The following is a 15,109-nucleotide window of genomic DNA, read 5'->3' as shown; positions in this document are numbered from 1 at the left end:
ATTCATACTCACCCTAGAGGCTTTATAAACTTAATCACATGATTGCAGTGAATAAATTGTGTGCCATTATATGTGTGAAACTAGAAAGGTTACAATTCCTGAAGGAATTGTGTGGGCTTGCTTCAAATTCCAGCTGGCACTGTCCTCAAGCCTCAATGCATTTTAATGAGTGTATAGCGTTCCCGGCTGAATGATGTTCAGCCTCTTTACAGATGGTTTATGAAGTTCTTTAATGTTGTTAATCATAAACAGGGCCGTAAAAGCTAAAGCAAAAACAAATACAAAATACATGAATATATTTACTTTAAATGATAGGAAACAACCTTTGTGTACATGGCTTTACTAATCCTAGAGTCTCTTTTAAGTATCCCTTTATTTTGCTACTGAGTTTAAAGTTACAATCTCGAAGATTTCCGTTTCGTTCTCTTTGGCGGTACCAATGGCGAAAAGCAGTAATTGCAGGTGTGTTTTTGGACCTCACTTCCCAGAGATCCAACCGGATCCAACCAGTGTCGCCTGTGTGACGTCAGCCAGTTGGCACCTGGGCCACGCCAACTATAACACTTATCCTACTATTTACTGAATAAAAAAGTGGTTGTTATAAAAGTAACGGTATGTACATACTCATTCATTGTCTAACATTAGGCTAACTTAAGCTGTCTTTACACTGCTGAGCCGGGTTAAAATGCTGTAGCAGACCTGGAGTAGAATTAGTGATGATCAATTTCCACAAACATTATTTATCCACTTTTTGCCCGGTATGAACGTCTTTACACTGCAGAGAAGAATTTGTGGGATTCGCTGTGGTTTGTGCAATTATTTATCTCGTGCACAATAAACAGTCTTTTTTGTGAATGATTGTTGTGTGATATTTTTGAAACAACCGCATTGCAAAATGTTACCCTTCGTGTTTCTGGTTTTGCTAGCTAAACTGAGGATAAAGCTGAGCTGGGTGTTAAATTAGCAATCAGAACAAGAAGAATAAAACAAAAACAAAGGAGATTTCATCAAAAAAGGGCATCAAGGCTGAAGGAACATATGAGGAAGCATAATAAAATAATAACAACGTTAATCCATACTGCCGTATTCTTTTATTTAGTTTTCTCCGGCTTGACATCTTTACACAGAAATCAGTCCCGGCTTTGCTCCACCTATACCCCGGCTTTATTCCGATCAATATATTGATGAACTTGATGGCAGTGTAAATAACGGTAACGTTAAGGCCAGTTCAGATCAATGATTCGCAACGAGACGAAACGGTTTTAGAATGTTGCAGAGAAAATTGCAGCGGTGTGAACTGGTTAGTTGCAAAGCGTCTGAAGCCGTTGCCTGGGGTCTCAAAAGACCCACCTTGTCAAATCGCCAAGTGCAGTTTTAGAACGTTTACAATCAGACGTCTTGGAATTTTGCAAGTTGCATCCAGTCTCGTTGCGAATCATTGATCTGAACTGGCCTTTAGTTAGCTACACTGCAACGTTGCACAAGGTAGCATTGCATTTGAGAGACGGTTTGCGAGGTCGGTAGCATTGGCTAACGTTTTTTATAATTGTTAGCCGACATTAGATTGTGTTATTTACATTAGCTAGCTAGCTAATGCAACGTTACCTGATATGAGAGATGGATACTGTGCGCAACGTTGTCTAAACTAATGTTGCCTTTGTTGACATGGTCCGGTAGCTAGCATTAGCTGTTCAAATAGCTATGTCATTTAGTAACGTTACATTATCATCAAATGTAATACGAAATATACATCAACAAATAATATGACCTCTCATGTTACACAAAAACTTTTTAGGGTTCCATAATCACCCACCTCCCTCTCTGTTATTGTAACGCATGCAGACACCGGAAAAAACAGTACGCCGCTCACACAACATCTGAAGAGCGAGCCTGCTGCGTTAGCTCCGCCTACCCTCTCTGGCGGACCAAGCACTGATGGGTGATGGAAAACGAGTCACTAACTATGCGCCGCTTGTGATTTTTTCCCGGGAATGTCGCCACAGACACCCAGTTCTTTAATCATAAATAATAATAATAATAATAATATAAATTAATATAATAATATGCTTAATCACCATTGTTTTACCTAATTTGGCGATAGATAGTGACTTAACAGACATTTATTTTAATGAAAATCTTCGAGATTATTACTTTAAGACAACAAAAGTGCATATTAAATGTATAGCTTCAAACATTTACCGAATTAAAATGTACTTGCATGAATGTGTATTCATAATGTGCATCCATACATCACAATAGTCTCAACTATTCTTCTAATTTATTATATTTACGGGTCCAAGCAGCAAAGCTGGTGGAACCCGATTGTATCTGTTAGGATTATTATTAGGGGTCCAAGCAGTGAAGCTGTTTATCTAACACCAACGGTACTTCTCTCTAGGGTTTTCGACACACTTGTTCCTGGTTATGGTTATACACTTTGTTGTACGTCGCTTTGGATAAGAGCGTCTGCCAAATGCCTGTGATGTAATGTAATATTCCGTAGCAACAAGATAAACCCGACATTAGCCCTAAAATATGCCAATACAGCAGTGAAAACGCTGCTCACTGAATAACGAAATAAACAAGACAAAGTTTTTTAAAATTATACCATGTCATTCTACAGTCAATATCTGGGACTAAACATCTTACCATTGGTTTTACGCATAGAGATGTCCCTTTTGCGACTGAGTGGTCATATATTGTCTTGGACAATCCGTTTGTGAAATATACGTGCATCTGTCACACCTGGGTCGGCTACCTTCAAAAACACCTGTGCGTAATACCACACCTGTTGCTTACGGCGTTGTCGTCCTTTTTAGTACAATTTGGCTTGATTGACAATTCATTTATTCAGTAGGTGAGAGTATAGGCCTTCTAACGATGTATAACATGTCTGATTTTGCTTTTGGCATAGCGTTTTATCGGTCAGCGTAACCGAACATTTTCTTATATGCCAGTGTCTGAATAAATAATACGGTAGGTTACTCTGCGAGCAGCACGCAGGTCACGAGTTGATATTTCGTCTTTTGTTTTGTTTTTTTCTCAATGTCCTATCTATTATTTGAAATGTGTAGCCTATTATTATTCTATCTGTCTCTGAGGCGCTCTGAAATGTGCATTCTCTGCTAACCTGAGCAATGGATTGGAATATGTGTCTGACGGTATACCGAAACTTCAGCACTTTTTCGGTACTTAAAAAAAAGAAAAAAGGTTCGGTATTAGAATTTTACGACATTCGGTAGTTTTGTGTCAAATGTAAAAGCCTGGGGAATGTGTCTCACGCATTACTGATTGAGAGGATGAAAGGTGTAATTTGTCAGAATCTTCGCTAGATGGCAGTAGCAACTAAGGTTGTGAAGTGAGGTGACTTGCACTTGTGCACTCACTCGTTGATACAGTGCAAGCTTCGACTCAGTTCACTTCAGTAGCAATAGGTGTTCTAATTTGGAAATATTTTATTATAGGAAGATGCTGTATTGTTATTAAAATATGCAGTTTTTAGATCTATTTAAAAGTGAAAGATCCGTTTAAAGATTATTTAGTTTTACAATTGTTTAATTATTGAAATATATTTAATAGGCTATATTTTTCTATTGTTTAGTGTTGTACCACTATAGGCCTATGCTTATTAATATGTTGAACAGGCTTCAACTTAAAGGTTGTTAATAAACCAGGTTTTTAATAAACTGAATTCGAAAATGAGGTTACCCCTGTTGGACATTAGGTTTCTGATCTATGAAGGTATTTTCAGTATTGTTAGGTACCAAATATTGAATCAATATTGTTTCAGTATTGAGTATTGTGATACTAAACCTGGTATCGGTATGAAAGTCAAAATTTTGGTCTTGTGACAACACTAGTGTGACGCCTTTTTTAGTTACAGCATGGAAGCTGTACATACACGCCGGGCCATATATGTGTTACGACATCCCATCTAAGTGTTACGACATCCCATCTAAGTGTTACGACATAGTAAAGGCCTTTACGGGAAGCGGCCAGGACACATCCATCCATCCGACAGCGTCTCTTAGCACAAAATTGGCCATAAGTCATCAATATTTCATACAATCATCATGATATTCAGTAGATATGTTGGGTGAAGGCATATGATCATGTGGAAAAAGCCATTTTAAAATCGCTCCATGGGGGGCGCGATGGTGCCAATGCTTGGACCCCTCCCAACGCCGCTTGCTGCTTTAATAATTATTACATCTGTTCAACATGATTTAATGCATATTTACATAGCTGGGGCACATATCAAGGATTCCCATACATAAGCATTATATTCACGCCACATGTTCCTACTAACAAGGTTAACACGCAATATGCTAATAGACACAAACTACATTAAAACCAATACATTACCATTAAGCTTACTAACAAATCATTTGCGGTTTTACCTTTCACGTTTGGCCACCAACTAAGTTCTGGCCTTCCGCAGCGTCGATGGACATCTATAATGAAATCGTATTTTTAATATAAGGACATTCTTTAATGTAAAGCAACTCGTAACGCGATACGTGATTCCCACACACCGGTTGTTATAAATGGGACACTTATTCCAAGTCTAGAGACCAGTACAATGTTCGTGATAACCGCGACGGTACAAATGACATGGGCCCGCTTTAATTCACTCAGGCTACATAATAATATTCAGTCGGGGGCTACTGTGGAATTTAGATTAAAATAGTTTTAAAACATACCTTCGTTCATCTCAACAAAACACCGGCAACAAGAGGATTACTTCCGTACAAACGGTATTTCAGCAATTCGTGCGAGGAACGAGATTTGCCACTATATCTATTATTATATTTGTGCGTATATTCTGAAAGGCGCAGTTTTAGCGTTGCTCGGTCCTGTAACACAGGTCTTGACAGAATAGACTAACAAATGGCATGTCTTTAATGCAGCGAACAACCACCAATGTATGTGGCTAATAACCCAAAACGCACTTAACCACAAACAAGAGCGCTAACTTCTTAATGCGTTCTGCACATCAAACACATCTCAATAGTTTAAAACCAAAATAAACTATACAAAATGCCTGAAAACAGCTTGTTAACGAGACGCGAAAAAATGCTGATACAATTAGCATATAGCAGATAATAAACTACTATATCAATTAACATAGCAGGTAACACGTTAGTTCACCAAGTTTACAAAATGAACTATTCATTCTACAAGTGTTAACATGTTATAAAATAAAATAATAAATAAAAAATAAATAAATAAATAAATATGTATATATATTAGGAAAAGATTTACCAACCTTGTGCCCTTATCAACCAGGCGCTATACCATTTAGAACTTAAAATAAACCGTACGTTTTATAAACCGTTTTTACATAGCTCAGAAGAAGCACGAAACCGTCCAGACCCACGGCGCACTGTAGCGTTACATATACAGCCGGGGATCAGCGAGTAGCGATTATGTTCCAGGGATCAGTCATATCCTGAAAGTGTCATGAGTAAAACTTGGCTACCTATATAGCTAGCTAGCCATGGCATGTCCTCAGCTTATTTGTTGTCCTCCGTGTATCCATACATCTGTATCGGTCGTTGTAGCATCCGCGTGTCCATACATCTGTATCGGTGGTTGTAGCTGTGCGTCATTAGCTCCTACTCATGCGTGCAGGTAGCATCCGTACGTGCTAAGTAGGTTAACTAAAGTAGGCAAAACGTGAACATGTTAGCGTAGGCAATAAAGCTGTGCTTAAAAATCTTGTGCCGTTGGAAGTGCGTCCTACTCATAGACCGTGACCACCTGCGCATGCGTCCTACAGCGTTCTACGAAACGTTCCACGAAACGTCCCTGCATGAGCCTCTATGTTCAAAAAAAGTTTTGAATATTTCAAAAATCTGAATACAAGCAACAATGTCTGGCCGGTCATTTTGGTATAAAAAGTTTGAATGTAGTGCAAAAACTGAAGGACTAGTTAGAGCTAGAAAATTGGGCGGAAAGTGCAGATAATATGAAATATGAAAGCTACCGAAAGTGGGCTTGCCGGAAGCGAGCCCGCTAATTACTTCTGATACTGCTTAATTGGATAATTCATAGCAAACCATCTGTCATTCAGTTGCTGAATAGCGTATCGTAGTAGACAGAGACACGTTTACACCTGGGTAAAAGCACCTGTTATCTATTGTCTGGTGGGGGTTTTGTGAAGAAAATGGCACACGCTACCTGTATTTTTTTACTGGGTCAATTTTTTCTTATTTTAAAAACGGAGTCCTAAATATTTAAGCCCAAATATTTAGGAAAGTCCTGGAAGGAGGAGGATATAGCATTTATGGCATTGGAGTAATTTTAATTTTAAAATCCCCAAAGTCTGATGGCATCGCTCTGGCCTATCTAGTGTTAAGAGAAACTCTCACTTGGTGTCTCTCTGCAGGTGTGTGTGTGTGCGTGTGTGTGTGTGTCTGATTGAGAAACTTTGTAATGTACTCTGAGCGAATTGCATCACAGAGATGGGAAAAAAGATCCGAATCTGAATAATTGTGGACAGATTCCAGAGGAAAAAACATTTTGAAAGAATGCATTATTCGAGTGTTGCCGAATATGGTATTTGTATTCAGCACCATCCCTAATTGATAGGTGTCTAAAAAACCAAGCTGGTCATTAGGTGCTAACACTGTTTGCTAGCATCTACTGGTCGGAAGTTTTCGATTAAACCATCTTATGATTACCAAGCAAGGAAGAAAAATAAATACCTGGATTACAAGGTAACAAAATGCTACTTAAATACACACCACATGACCAAAGGTATGTGGACACCCTGACTACTTCAGCTACACCCATTGCTAACAAGTGCATAAAATCAAGTACACAGCCATGCAATCTCCATAGACAAATATAGGCTGTAGAATGGGTTATACTGAAGAGCTCAGTGACTTTTAACATGGCACTGTCATAGGATGCCAGCTTTCCAAACAGTTGGTTAGTCAAATCTTTGCCCTGCTAGAGCTGCATCTGTAAGTGCTGTTATTATGAAGTGGGAAAATCTAGGAGCAACAACAGCTGAGCCACAAACTGGTAGGCCACACAAGCTCACAGAACGGAACTGCCTAGTGCTGAAATGAGTAGCACGTTAAAATTGTCTGTCATCAGTTGAAAGACTCCCTACAGAATTCTGCCTCTGGAAGCAACATCAGCACAAGAACTGTTCATTGGGAGCTTCACAAAATGGGTTTCCATGGCTGAGCAGTCGCACGCAAGCCTAAGATCACCATGCTCAAGGTCAGGTGTTGGCTGCAGTGATGTAAAGCACACTGCCATAGGACTGTGGAGCAGTGGAAACGCGTTCTCTGGGGTGGTGAATCACATGTATCAGTATCTGGCAGTCTGACGGATGAATCAGGATTTGTGCCAGGAGAACATTACCTGCCAAGATGCATAGTGCCAAATGTAAAGATTGGTGGAGGAGGAATAATCATCTGGGGCTATTTTTCATGGTTTGTGATAGGCCCCTTGGTCCATAAAGAAATGGTTTGCTGAGTTTGGTGTGGAGGAATTTTGATTAACCTGCACAGTGCCGTGACCTCAACCCCATCAAACACCTTTGAGATAAATTGGAATGCCGACTGCAAACCCCGCCTTACCGGTCAACATCAGTGCCCCACCTCACTAATGCTTTTGTGGCTGAATGGAAGGAAATCCCATGCAGTGGAAAGCCATCCCAGAATATTGGAGGCTGTTATAGCAGCAAAGGGGGGACAAACTCCATATTAATGGCCATGGTTTTGGAATGAGCTGTTCAACAAGCACATATGGATGTGATGTTTGGGCTTCCACATACTTTTGACCATGCAGTGAATAATGCTGTCTTATCAGCAGGGAGAGAGAGTTAAGCTGTGCAACAATAGCCAAAAGACACTAAAGTTGGCATCATTTAAAGCCATAAGATGGCACAGAAAAGGGAACGTAGCGCTCAACTACCCAACAGATCTACACCCTTTTGAGCAGAAATTGTTAGAGAAATAATTTTTGATGCAGCGATTGTTAGAGCAATAATTAAACATATCTTAGCACATTAGCACTTGTGTTGAAAATTAATTCTCATAAAAAGAAGAAGAAGAAGAAGAAGGAGAAAACGCAAAATCCCCTTAGTTTGGGGCTTTATTGTGTGGACATGTGAAGTTGTTTATGAATTCTGTCAGTTGAAATTGGGTGAGAATGTACAGAATTTTTAAGGGTTGAGTGTCTGTGGTTGTGGTTATTTCTGTGGGGAACCCTGAAAAGTGCCAAACTCTCGGTGCTGCATAGGTATGGGGCATGCCAAGGCGTAACTTGGTGGGATGGTATACCTGCCATCCCAATACAATTAGAATTGTTAATCTAGCTAGGTGGTACACAGTGACATCAGCTAGTAGTTATTCAACATGAAATTAAACCAAAAAATAAAAAATGCAACTTGCCCTATTTTGTGGATGAAACTTGGGTAACCATTTTTACAGTTTCAGTATGTGTGTCTCTATGATAATATGATGCCAACAGTGACATGACATTAAACTACCTTTTGACAAAAAGATTGAGCAGAGTTTATATATATGCAATTTTCAGACATTTCATCTCAGTGTGACCGCCCCTAACTAATTTCCTTTCTGTGAAACAAGGAATATAAAGCTAATAAGGTTCCCTGTTATGACATAATCGGGCCATTGTGAGTCACGCACCTGTGATGTCCACCCAGTCCTCTGCCAGAAATAGCTCCTCAAAACAGGAGGAGGCCAACTCATCTGAGTCATACTCTGGGAAGAGGCACTCCTCTAATCCCTCACTTTTCTCCAGCTCTGTCTCCTCTCCACCCAAGGGTATCCGAAAGTGCACCCTCTTCCCAAAACTGGCTGTCTTCCTCAAAGTCCTACTGTTCTCCTCCAGCCAGGCATCGGCGGCTGAGGCCACAAAATTGGGGCTGTCACCTTCAGCAGTAGGTTGTTCATGACTCTCATCTTTTTTCTCCTCTGCTGGGAATTTCTCCTGTTCTGTCCAGGACTTTGGGGTCATCCCCTCAACAGCAATAGGGTCTGGTATAGCCTTGGTCATCTCCATGGTTACACCTCTTTCTCCACTGGCATTCCCAGCTGCTGCCCCACAGGAAGCCCAGTGGTCTCCAAGAGGTTTCTCAGTAGTCTTCCAGCAGTCTCTCAAGCACTGGTTCTCTCCACAAGCAGGAGGAATTGGAGGTGTGATCTGGTGTATAAGTGAGAAAAAGCTCTTTTTCTGCCCACCCTGGAGCTGAATCTCCAGGCTTTTTACAACTGTCAGACGGTGGAGTTCTCTAAAGCTTGCACCCACATGGGTCTGTAATTCAATTACAGCCCAGCTCATCACCAGTTCAAGATGATGCAAAACCCTTCTGCCTACAGCACAGAGCCCCCTGCTTGGAGGAGCACTGCTGCAGAATCCTTACTACTGAAACCCACAGGCACACTTTGATGTCTGCACTGAACAACTTGCTTTTCCTTTCTGTATCTGTTTCTCTGTCTCTTTGCCCTCTCTCTGCTGGTCTCTCCCTCCCTCTCACACCCCAAGATTACATCTCTTGGGGAAATGGAAGTGATGGATTTTAAAAATAATAATTAGCAATGAAAAGAAACGTGTGGCGCCGTGGAGCAATTCTGGTCAACAGGTTCTTGTGCTGATAATCTCTCAGATTAGGAGAGACAAATCTAATCTGGTCCAATGTATGTAAGCTCCTTAATGACTCATCATGCAAGCCCATGTTACACTTCTATAAAAAACAATCCTAACCCACCTTTGAGTTCTTCCAGGGGGAAACTAGTACTGTGCCAAATCTTTTATTCCTTTCTGTTTCTATTGACATGTTCAGTTTTTGTCCCGTTAAAACTGATATGATTGGTTTTCACTTTGTCCAAGGTATCAGAAATAGTCAGTAGATGACATCATAAGCCTGATGACCTCACCAGCCTGATATCGCCCAACACCAAGGACACAGATGAGAGCTCCATAGGTCAAGAAAAAACTTTTGCCTGGAGATGGCAGACACTGATTGAAAAACTGGTGTTCAGTGAGCCTGCATCAGTATAAAGGCAGCATATTTCAGTAAGATCAATACGGGACAATTTTACGTATCTCTGAAATGAAGCATCCTAAGTCCCAGGCTCTGTTCAAATACCCTTATTGGTGGAAAATTCCCCTGAAACAGACTGAATTTCTTAGTGTAAATACATCAGCACTTTTTCACAACTTAAGTGTTCAGACAGGAATTAATTTAGATAAATGGTGGCAGGTGATAGGGCAAGAATAATTTTGTTGGATCATACAGAAATAATGGAACCATTTTATTCCTGATTATAAACACATCCATATATGTGTATACAGATCTAGAAATATTTAGATGTAGATATGTAAATCTCAGAGAAGACATCGTAGGCTTCCAAGAATAGAGCAGGTTTTTCTTGGCTTGTGACATACCTGCTGTGAACTACAAGATAGTGGGAAACAGTTAACAGCAAGACAAAACAGGCTTTCATGGTGAGCTAGCTGAGTCTCAAGCTTGCATACACACACACACACACACACAATATCCTATTTTAAAATTTTGGCAGAATTTTTACTGATGCATCGTAGGGTGAGTCGGATGGCTCTCATTGCAAGCAACCTCCAACAGAGAAGCACAAACACAGATTATCCAATTTCAGACAAACCACAAACACATACTCATGATGGGGGGTTGTTGTTCTATGCGCCTATGGTGTTGCGCCCAACCAAATGCTACGTAGATAATAGTAATAGCAATATGAGATGAACGGCTGCGAGTGCAGAATGACTAATTCTGATTCATTTGTTTGCACTGTATCATGACAAAAGAAATTTGATTTTTGTTTGCTGTGACAGTGAGAAAAATGAAAGCCGTTTAGAAAAAGGCATTGAACCGGCATTAAAACACTGCTAGTATTATTATCAAAACATTTAACTATAGATTTCAAACAACAGCAATTACATATTTAAAACTACAGGTATTCAAACTTTAGTATATTGTTGTCATAAACTTAAATAACTTGAAAACTAATTAGGTGTGTGATTTCATATTGACCAGCTCAATTGGAGTTTACAACATTAACAATATCATGTCCAGTGGAAAAAAAAAAAGATCTGTTCAAGCCTTGTTATATACACAGACTTGTATGTCACTCTAGAAGAATGTCTCAATGTAAATGGTGTACTCAGTAAAAATGTGCAGCCTTAAATAAACTCAGATAATGTACATTTTGCTCTTATAAAGTACATTGGATTTATCTTGGACTCATACAAACTCATGTAAGTTAAATTAACATGTTACTTTGTAAAATAGTTCTTGTGTATTGTACCCAATCCCATGAAGAACAGAAACTGCAGACATAAAGCCTCCCCCCAATCTTTGTGATTTGGCCTCAATCACACCAAAATCATTGCATGAGATGACCTTTAGCACAGAACTAGATTTGGCCGAATGTGAGGCTGCATTTTAGTGCAAATCATTGCACTGTGCAAGTCCGACATTTGCTCTTAAACAAACCAAACTGATAGGTATTTGCAGAACAGAGAAGCATCTGTGGGGAAAGTGGCCGCTTTTAATAATATTTCTCAGTGCTGCAGGTCTTCCCACTATCACCCAATCAGCCTCAATAAAGAGTGATAATGTGGAAGAAAAAAGGACAAAATCATAATGTGAGATCACTTTAATTTGTCCGTTTCTATTTTATATCTTTTTTGTTTTTGGAAGGGCAGGGGTGAAATACCAGATGAAAAGGAAAGCCTGGAAGGAGCTGAAGTGTGTGCCACACAGCTTCAGGTGGTTCAACAAGCATGTTTTTCCACTTCTATCAGCTGCTGTGGGGCCATGAATTTATTCTCCCCAATGAAACAGAGGCCAAGCAATTTGCCTAAATAGGCTTACATGTTATGACTCATCCACATTGAGCCTCACTTTCACTTCAAACCGTTGTCTCTTTTTTTAGATTTACTGTGCATTACTAGTAATGCATTACTAGAGGCCTAGACCTCTCACTCTCTCTCTCTCTCTCTGGTTGTTGTTTTACCAGGAATACAGTTAGTATTTTCTTCCTGACCATAACACTGTTCTGCACAACAATGTCTTCCTCATATAATCCAAATTACACATCCAGGGGACTCTCTATGAGCCATATGGCAAGAAAGGAGTCTATTGGTGCCTATAAACAGCCTTTTTAATCCAGGAGGTAAGCATCTTGCATGTGGAGGATTACCTGCTCACTAATTAACCCAAATTCTCCCTCTTTTTAATGTGACTGTCTGTCTCACCTCATCTGGTTGTGGGCTTTACAGATACATGGCACAGTTAGCCAGATTTATATATATTTATATACTTTTACTCTGTCTGGCCTAATCCCTTTCGCAATAAGATGTGTATGTTTTTTTCATTTCCAAATGTTTTATTTTTTTTGTTTATTTCTTTCTACAGTCTCAGAATATTTTCTATTGCCTTTAACCAGACATAATTTTTGAAGCTATAAAAAGGAAACTTAATATAACCATATTAGTTTTTCTGGATTCATCCTGCTAGAGCTTTTCAGAAATAGACTGAGGGAAAAATTCTAGAATAAAATAAAAACAATAAAATTGTTTAACATAATAAACCAAAAGAACAGCCAAAACTGCTATTTGTTTTTATATATTCAATCTTTTCTTTTAAAAACAGCCTATACAAATATACTTTTCTTCAAATTTTTACTTTTAACTAGACATCTCTATTTCATTAACTGTCTGCAGACTGATGTCCATTTACACTTTATTGCTAGCCTACTCTTTACTGTGGGTGATGGGTGCGCGCGCGTTTGTGCGTTTGTGCGTTTGTGCCTTGTATGCGTGCATGTGCTGGACGAGCTCAGAACAACGCTTCCATGGGCAACCCCGCCTATGTGACGTTTCAGTGAGAATGTCTCCATCCGTCTCAGTTCCAGACATGGCAGCGCTGAGACAGGAGTATCGTTATGGACTTTCGTGTGGAAAATTTAGCAAAAATATACAGAATAAAACACTTTACCACGTCAAGCTGACCGACACTGCTATCCGAGCACTGGAAGCCTGTCAGAACGTTAAGGTAATGCTCATATCATTTTATTTGTTAGTCTACTTTTGTTTCACAAGCTGTAGCGTATATTTTCGGTTTCTGACATTATTAACTCGCTACTTAAATAACAAGCCTACCAGCCATACTCACTAGCTACTGTAATTTGCGTGCTACTGCCAATGCCACTTCACATAGGCTATGTTGGCGAGAGAAAAAAAGGTTTTAAAAATTGTTTTGTCTAAATTTCTACCTGGTGTTGCATTGTATTTCAGAACTGCTGATAGATTCATAGGCTACTGAAATATATCTTAATGTAATGTCTCAACAAGCATTTATGGACAGATGGGTAGATAGCTAACAATCTAGTCTGCGTTTAGTGTATTGCAGAAAACTGAACTAAAACGACAGTGCTAATTCAGATTAGACGCTTTGACTAGCTCTAACCCCATCTCAATTTAACAGTATAACGATTAAGAATGGGGTTAAAATTTACATACATCGTATGGTCTTGCTTGTTTAATCGATTTCTAAAGACATCACAAGACTGAACAAATATTAAGCTAATGACGCTGGAAAGTTTTTTATAGGCTATATTACATTTGCCCATACTTAAAAAATATGACAGCGCTGGCCTACTGTCTAATTGAAGAAAGCAAACCAGCCATTAATTTGCAGTTTGTTCATTTGATCGCATGAAGTGCAAAACGCACAGAAACTATGTTTAATTTATTTGATATAGCCTATAGGCCCTATAGGGATCTGCCCATATGTTCGCGTGGTACACAGATCTTAATAATTGGGAAATGACAAGCCAATCAGGCCAGGATCTAGACTGCTCAGATTGGGGTGGCAATTGAAATTTGGGGTAGGCACCTTTTCACAGTGGGTTATACTATAGTATTGAGCTGTTTTCCTATTTTTAATGTACGACTGATGTGTCTGTCAACATTACCACTCTACATACAGTTGCACTCAAAATTATTCAAAATTATTTGCACATGAGGAATAGGCTAAGATTTTAATAGAGAAGTATCAGAGGTGTGAGCACTAGCACTTACCTGAGCCTCAAAATACTGACTTCTAGGGGTAGAACAATTTCGCTCATGGACATTTTCATATTTCATGTTTGCACTATTTGTGAACTCTACATTATGTTCTCATAGTCATCTCTCTAATCAGGAAAGACTAATAATTATTATTATTATTACTATTACCTTTTATGTGATTTCTGTAAGGTGCTTTGGATAAAACTGTCTGCTAATCAAACATAAACTTTGACTTAAAAGCTTATCTGCTGGCATATCAAAGGCAAATTTGGAACTCGAACTCATGAACTGATATATAAGAACATAAGAACAGAACATGTAACATAAACAGTAATATAGTGGAAGGATGCTCCTTAAAGAGAAAAAACATTAAAATCTAATTACCAAACCATAAACAAACTGTGCTTTGCAAACAAAGGTGGAAACTAACTGTTTTGTTTGTTTTCAAATACGGTTATTTGTAGGGCTGCCCCCTGAAAGTCGACAAATCTTCTGTCAGAGACCCCTCAGTCGACTGAGATTCTTTGAGTCGAGCAGTCTTTTTTTTTTTTTTTTTTTTAGACAGTCAATGTGTAATGCAATACCGGAATACATCATTATAGAATCTTACAAAAATGGACAGTGGTTATATTACAATATTGAATTATGAGTAAAATAAAGGGAATTATAAATTTAGTGTTTATATTCTTGCAATCTGTGCATGCTAAAAAAATTCCACGTGACAACATGCGCGGTAAACTGGAGGGAGAAGCCAAAACCTGTGGTGGAGTGGTTAGTAGGCTATAAGCTAGCTAGAACAAGTCTCGGAAGAAGTCTAAAGTATGTAAGCATTTCAGAATTTTGAAGGACAACGGGGGGGCCACTGAACTGGTGGAGAAAAAATGAGGACCGCTATCCAAAGCTGCCAAACGTGTGCTCTGTATCCCCGTCCACATCCACACCATCGGAGAGAATATTCTCAAAGGCTGGCTTCATCGTTAGCAAAACCCGAAGTTCACTTCTCCCAAGTAAC

At 39.2% G+C, this 15,109-nt stretch overlaps 1 protein-coding gene across 6 annotated transcripts in view; it reads right to left on the bottom strand.

The window, feature by feature from the left end:
* Positions 1–9,883, bottom strand: part of fkbp16 (FKBP prolyl isomerase 16) — a 111,169-nt gene extending 101,286 nt beyond the window's left edge. Inside the window, exons 1-2 of one of the 6 annotated variants that reach the window (XM_064335629.1) lie at positions 8,673–8,764; positions 4,401–4,454 (exon numbers count right to left, since the gene is read on the bottom strand). Coding sequence is in view for 2 of the 6 variants with exons in the window: in XM_064335627.1 (XP_064191697.1) it covers positions 8,673–9,327 (655 nt within the window). In the remaining 4 variants the exon portion in view is untranslated. Of the gene's footprint in view, positions 1–4,400; positions 4,455–5,269; positions 5,823–8,672 lie in introns of those variants that run through there. The other 5 variants (XM_064335630.1, XM_064335627.1, XM_064335626.1 and 2 more) reach the window with 5 other exon arrangements.
* Positions 9,884–15,109: the final 5,226 nt, after the last annotated feature.

This window comes from Anguilla rostrata, chromosome 5, assembly GCF_018555375.3.
Source record: "Anguilla rostrata isolate EN2019 chromosome 5, ASM1855537v3, whole genome shotgun sequence".
Taxonomy (NCBI): domain Eukaryota; kingdom Metazoa; phylum Chordata; class Actinopteri; order Anguilliformes; family Anguillidae; genus Anguilla; species Anguilla rostrata.
This window is presented reverse-complemented; position numbering and strand designations above follow the sequence as displayed.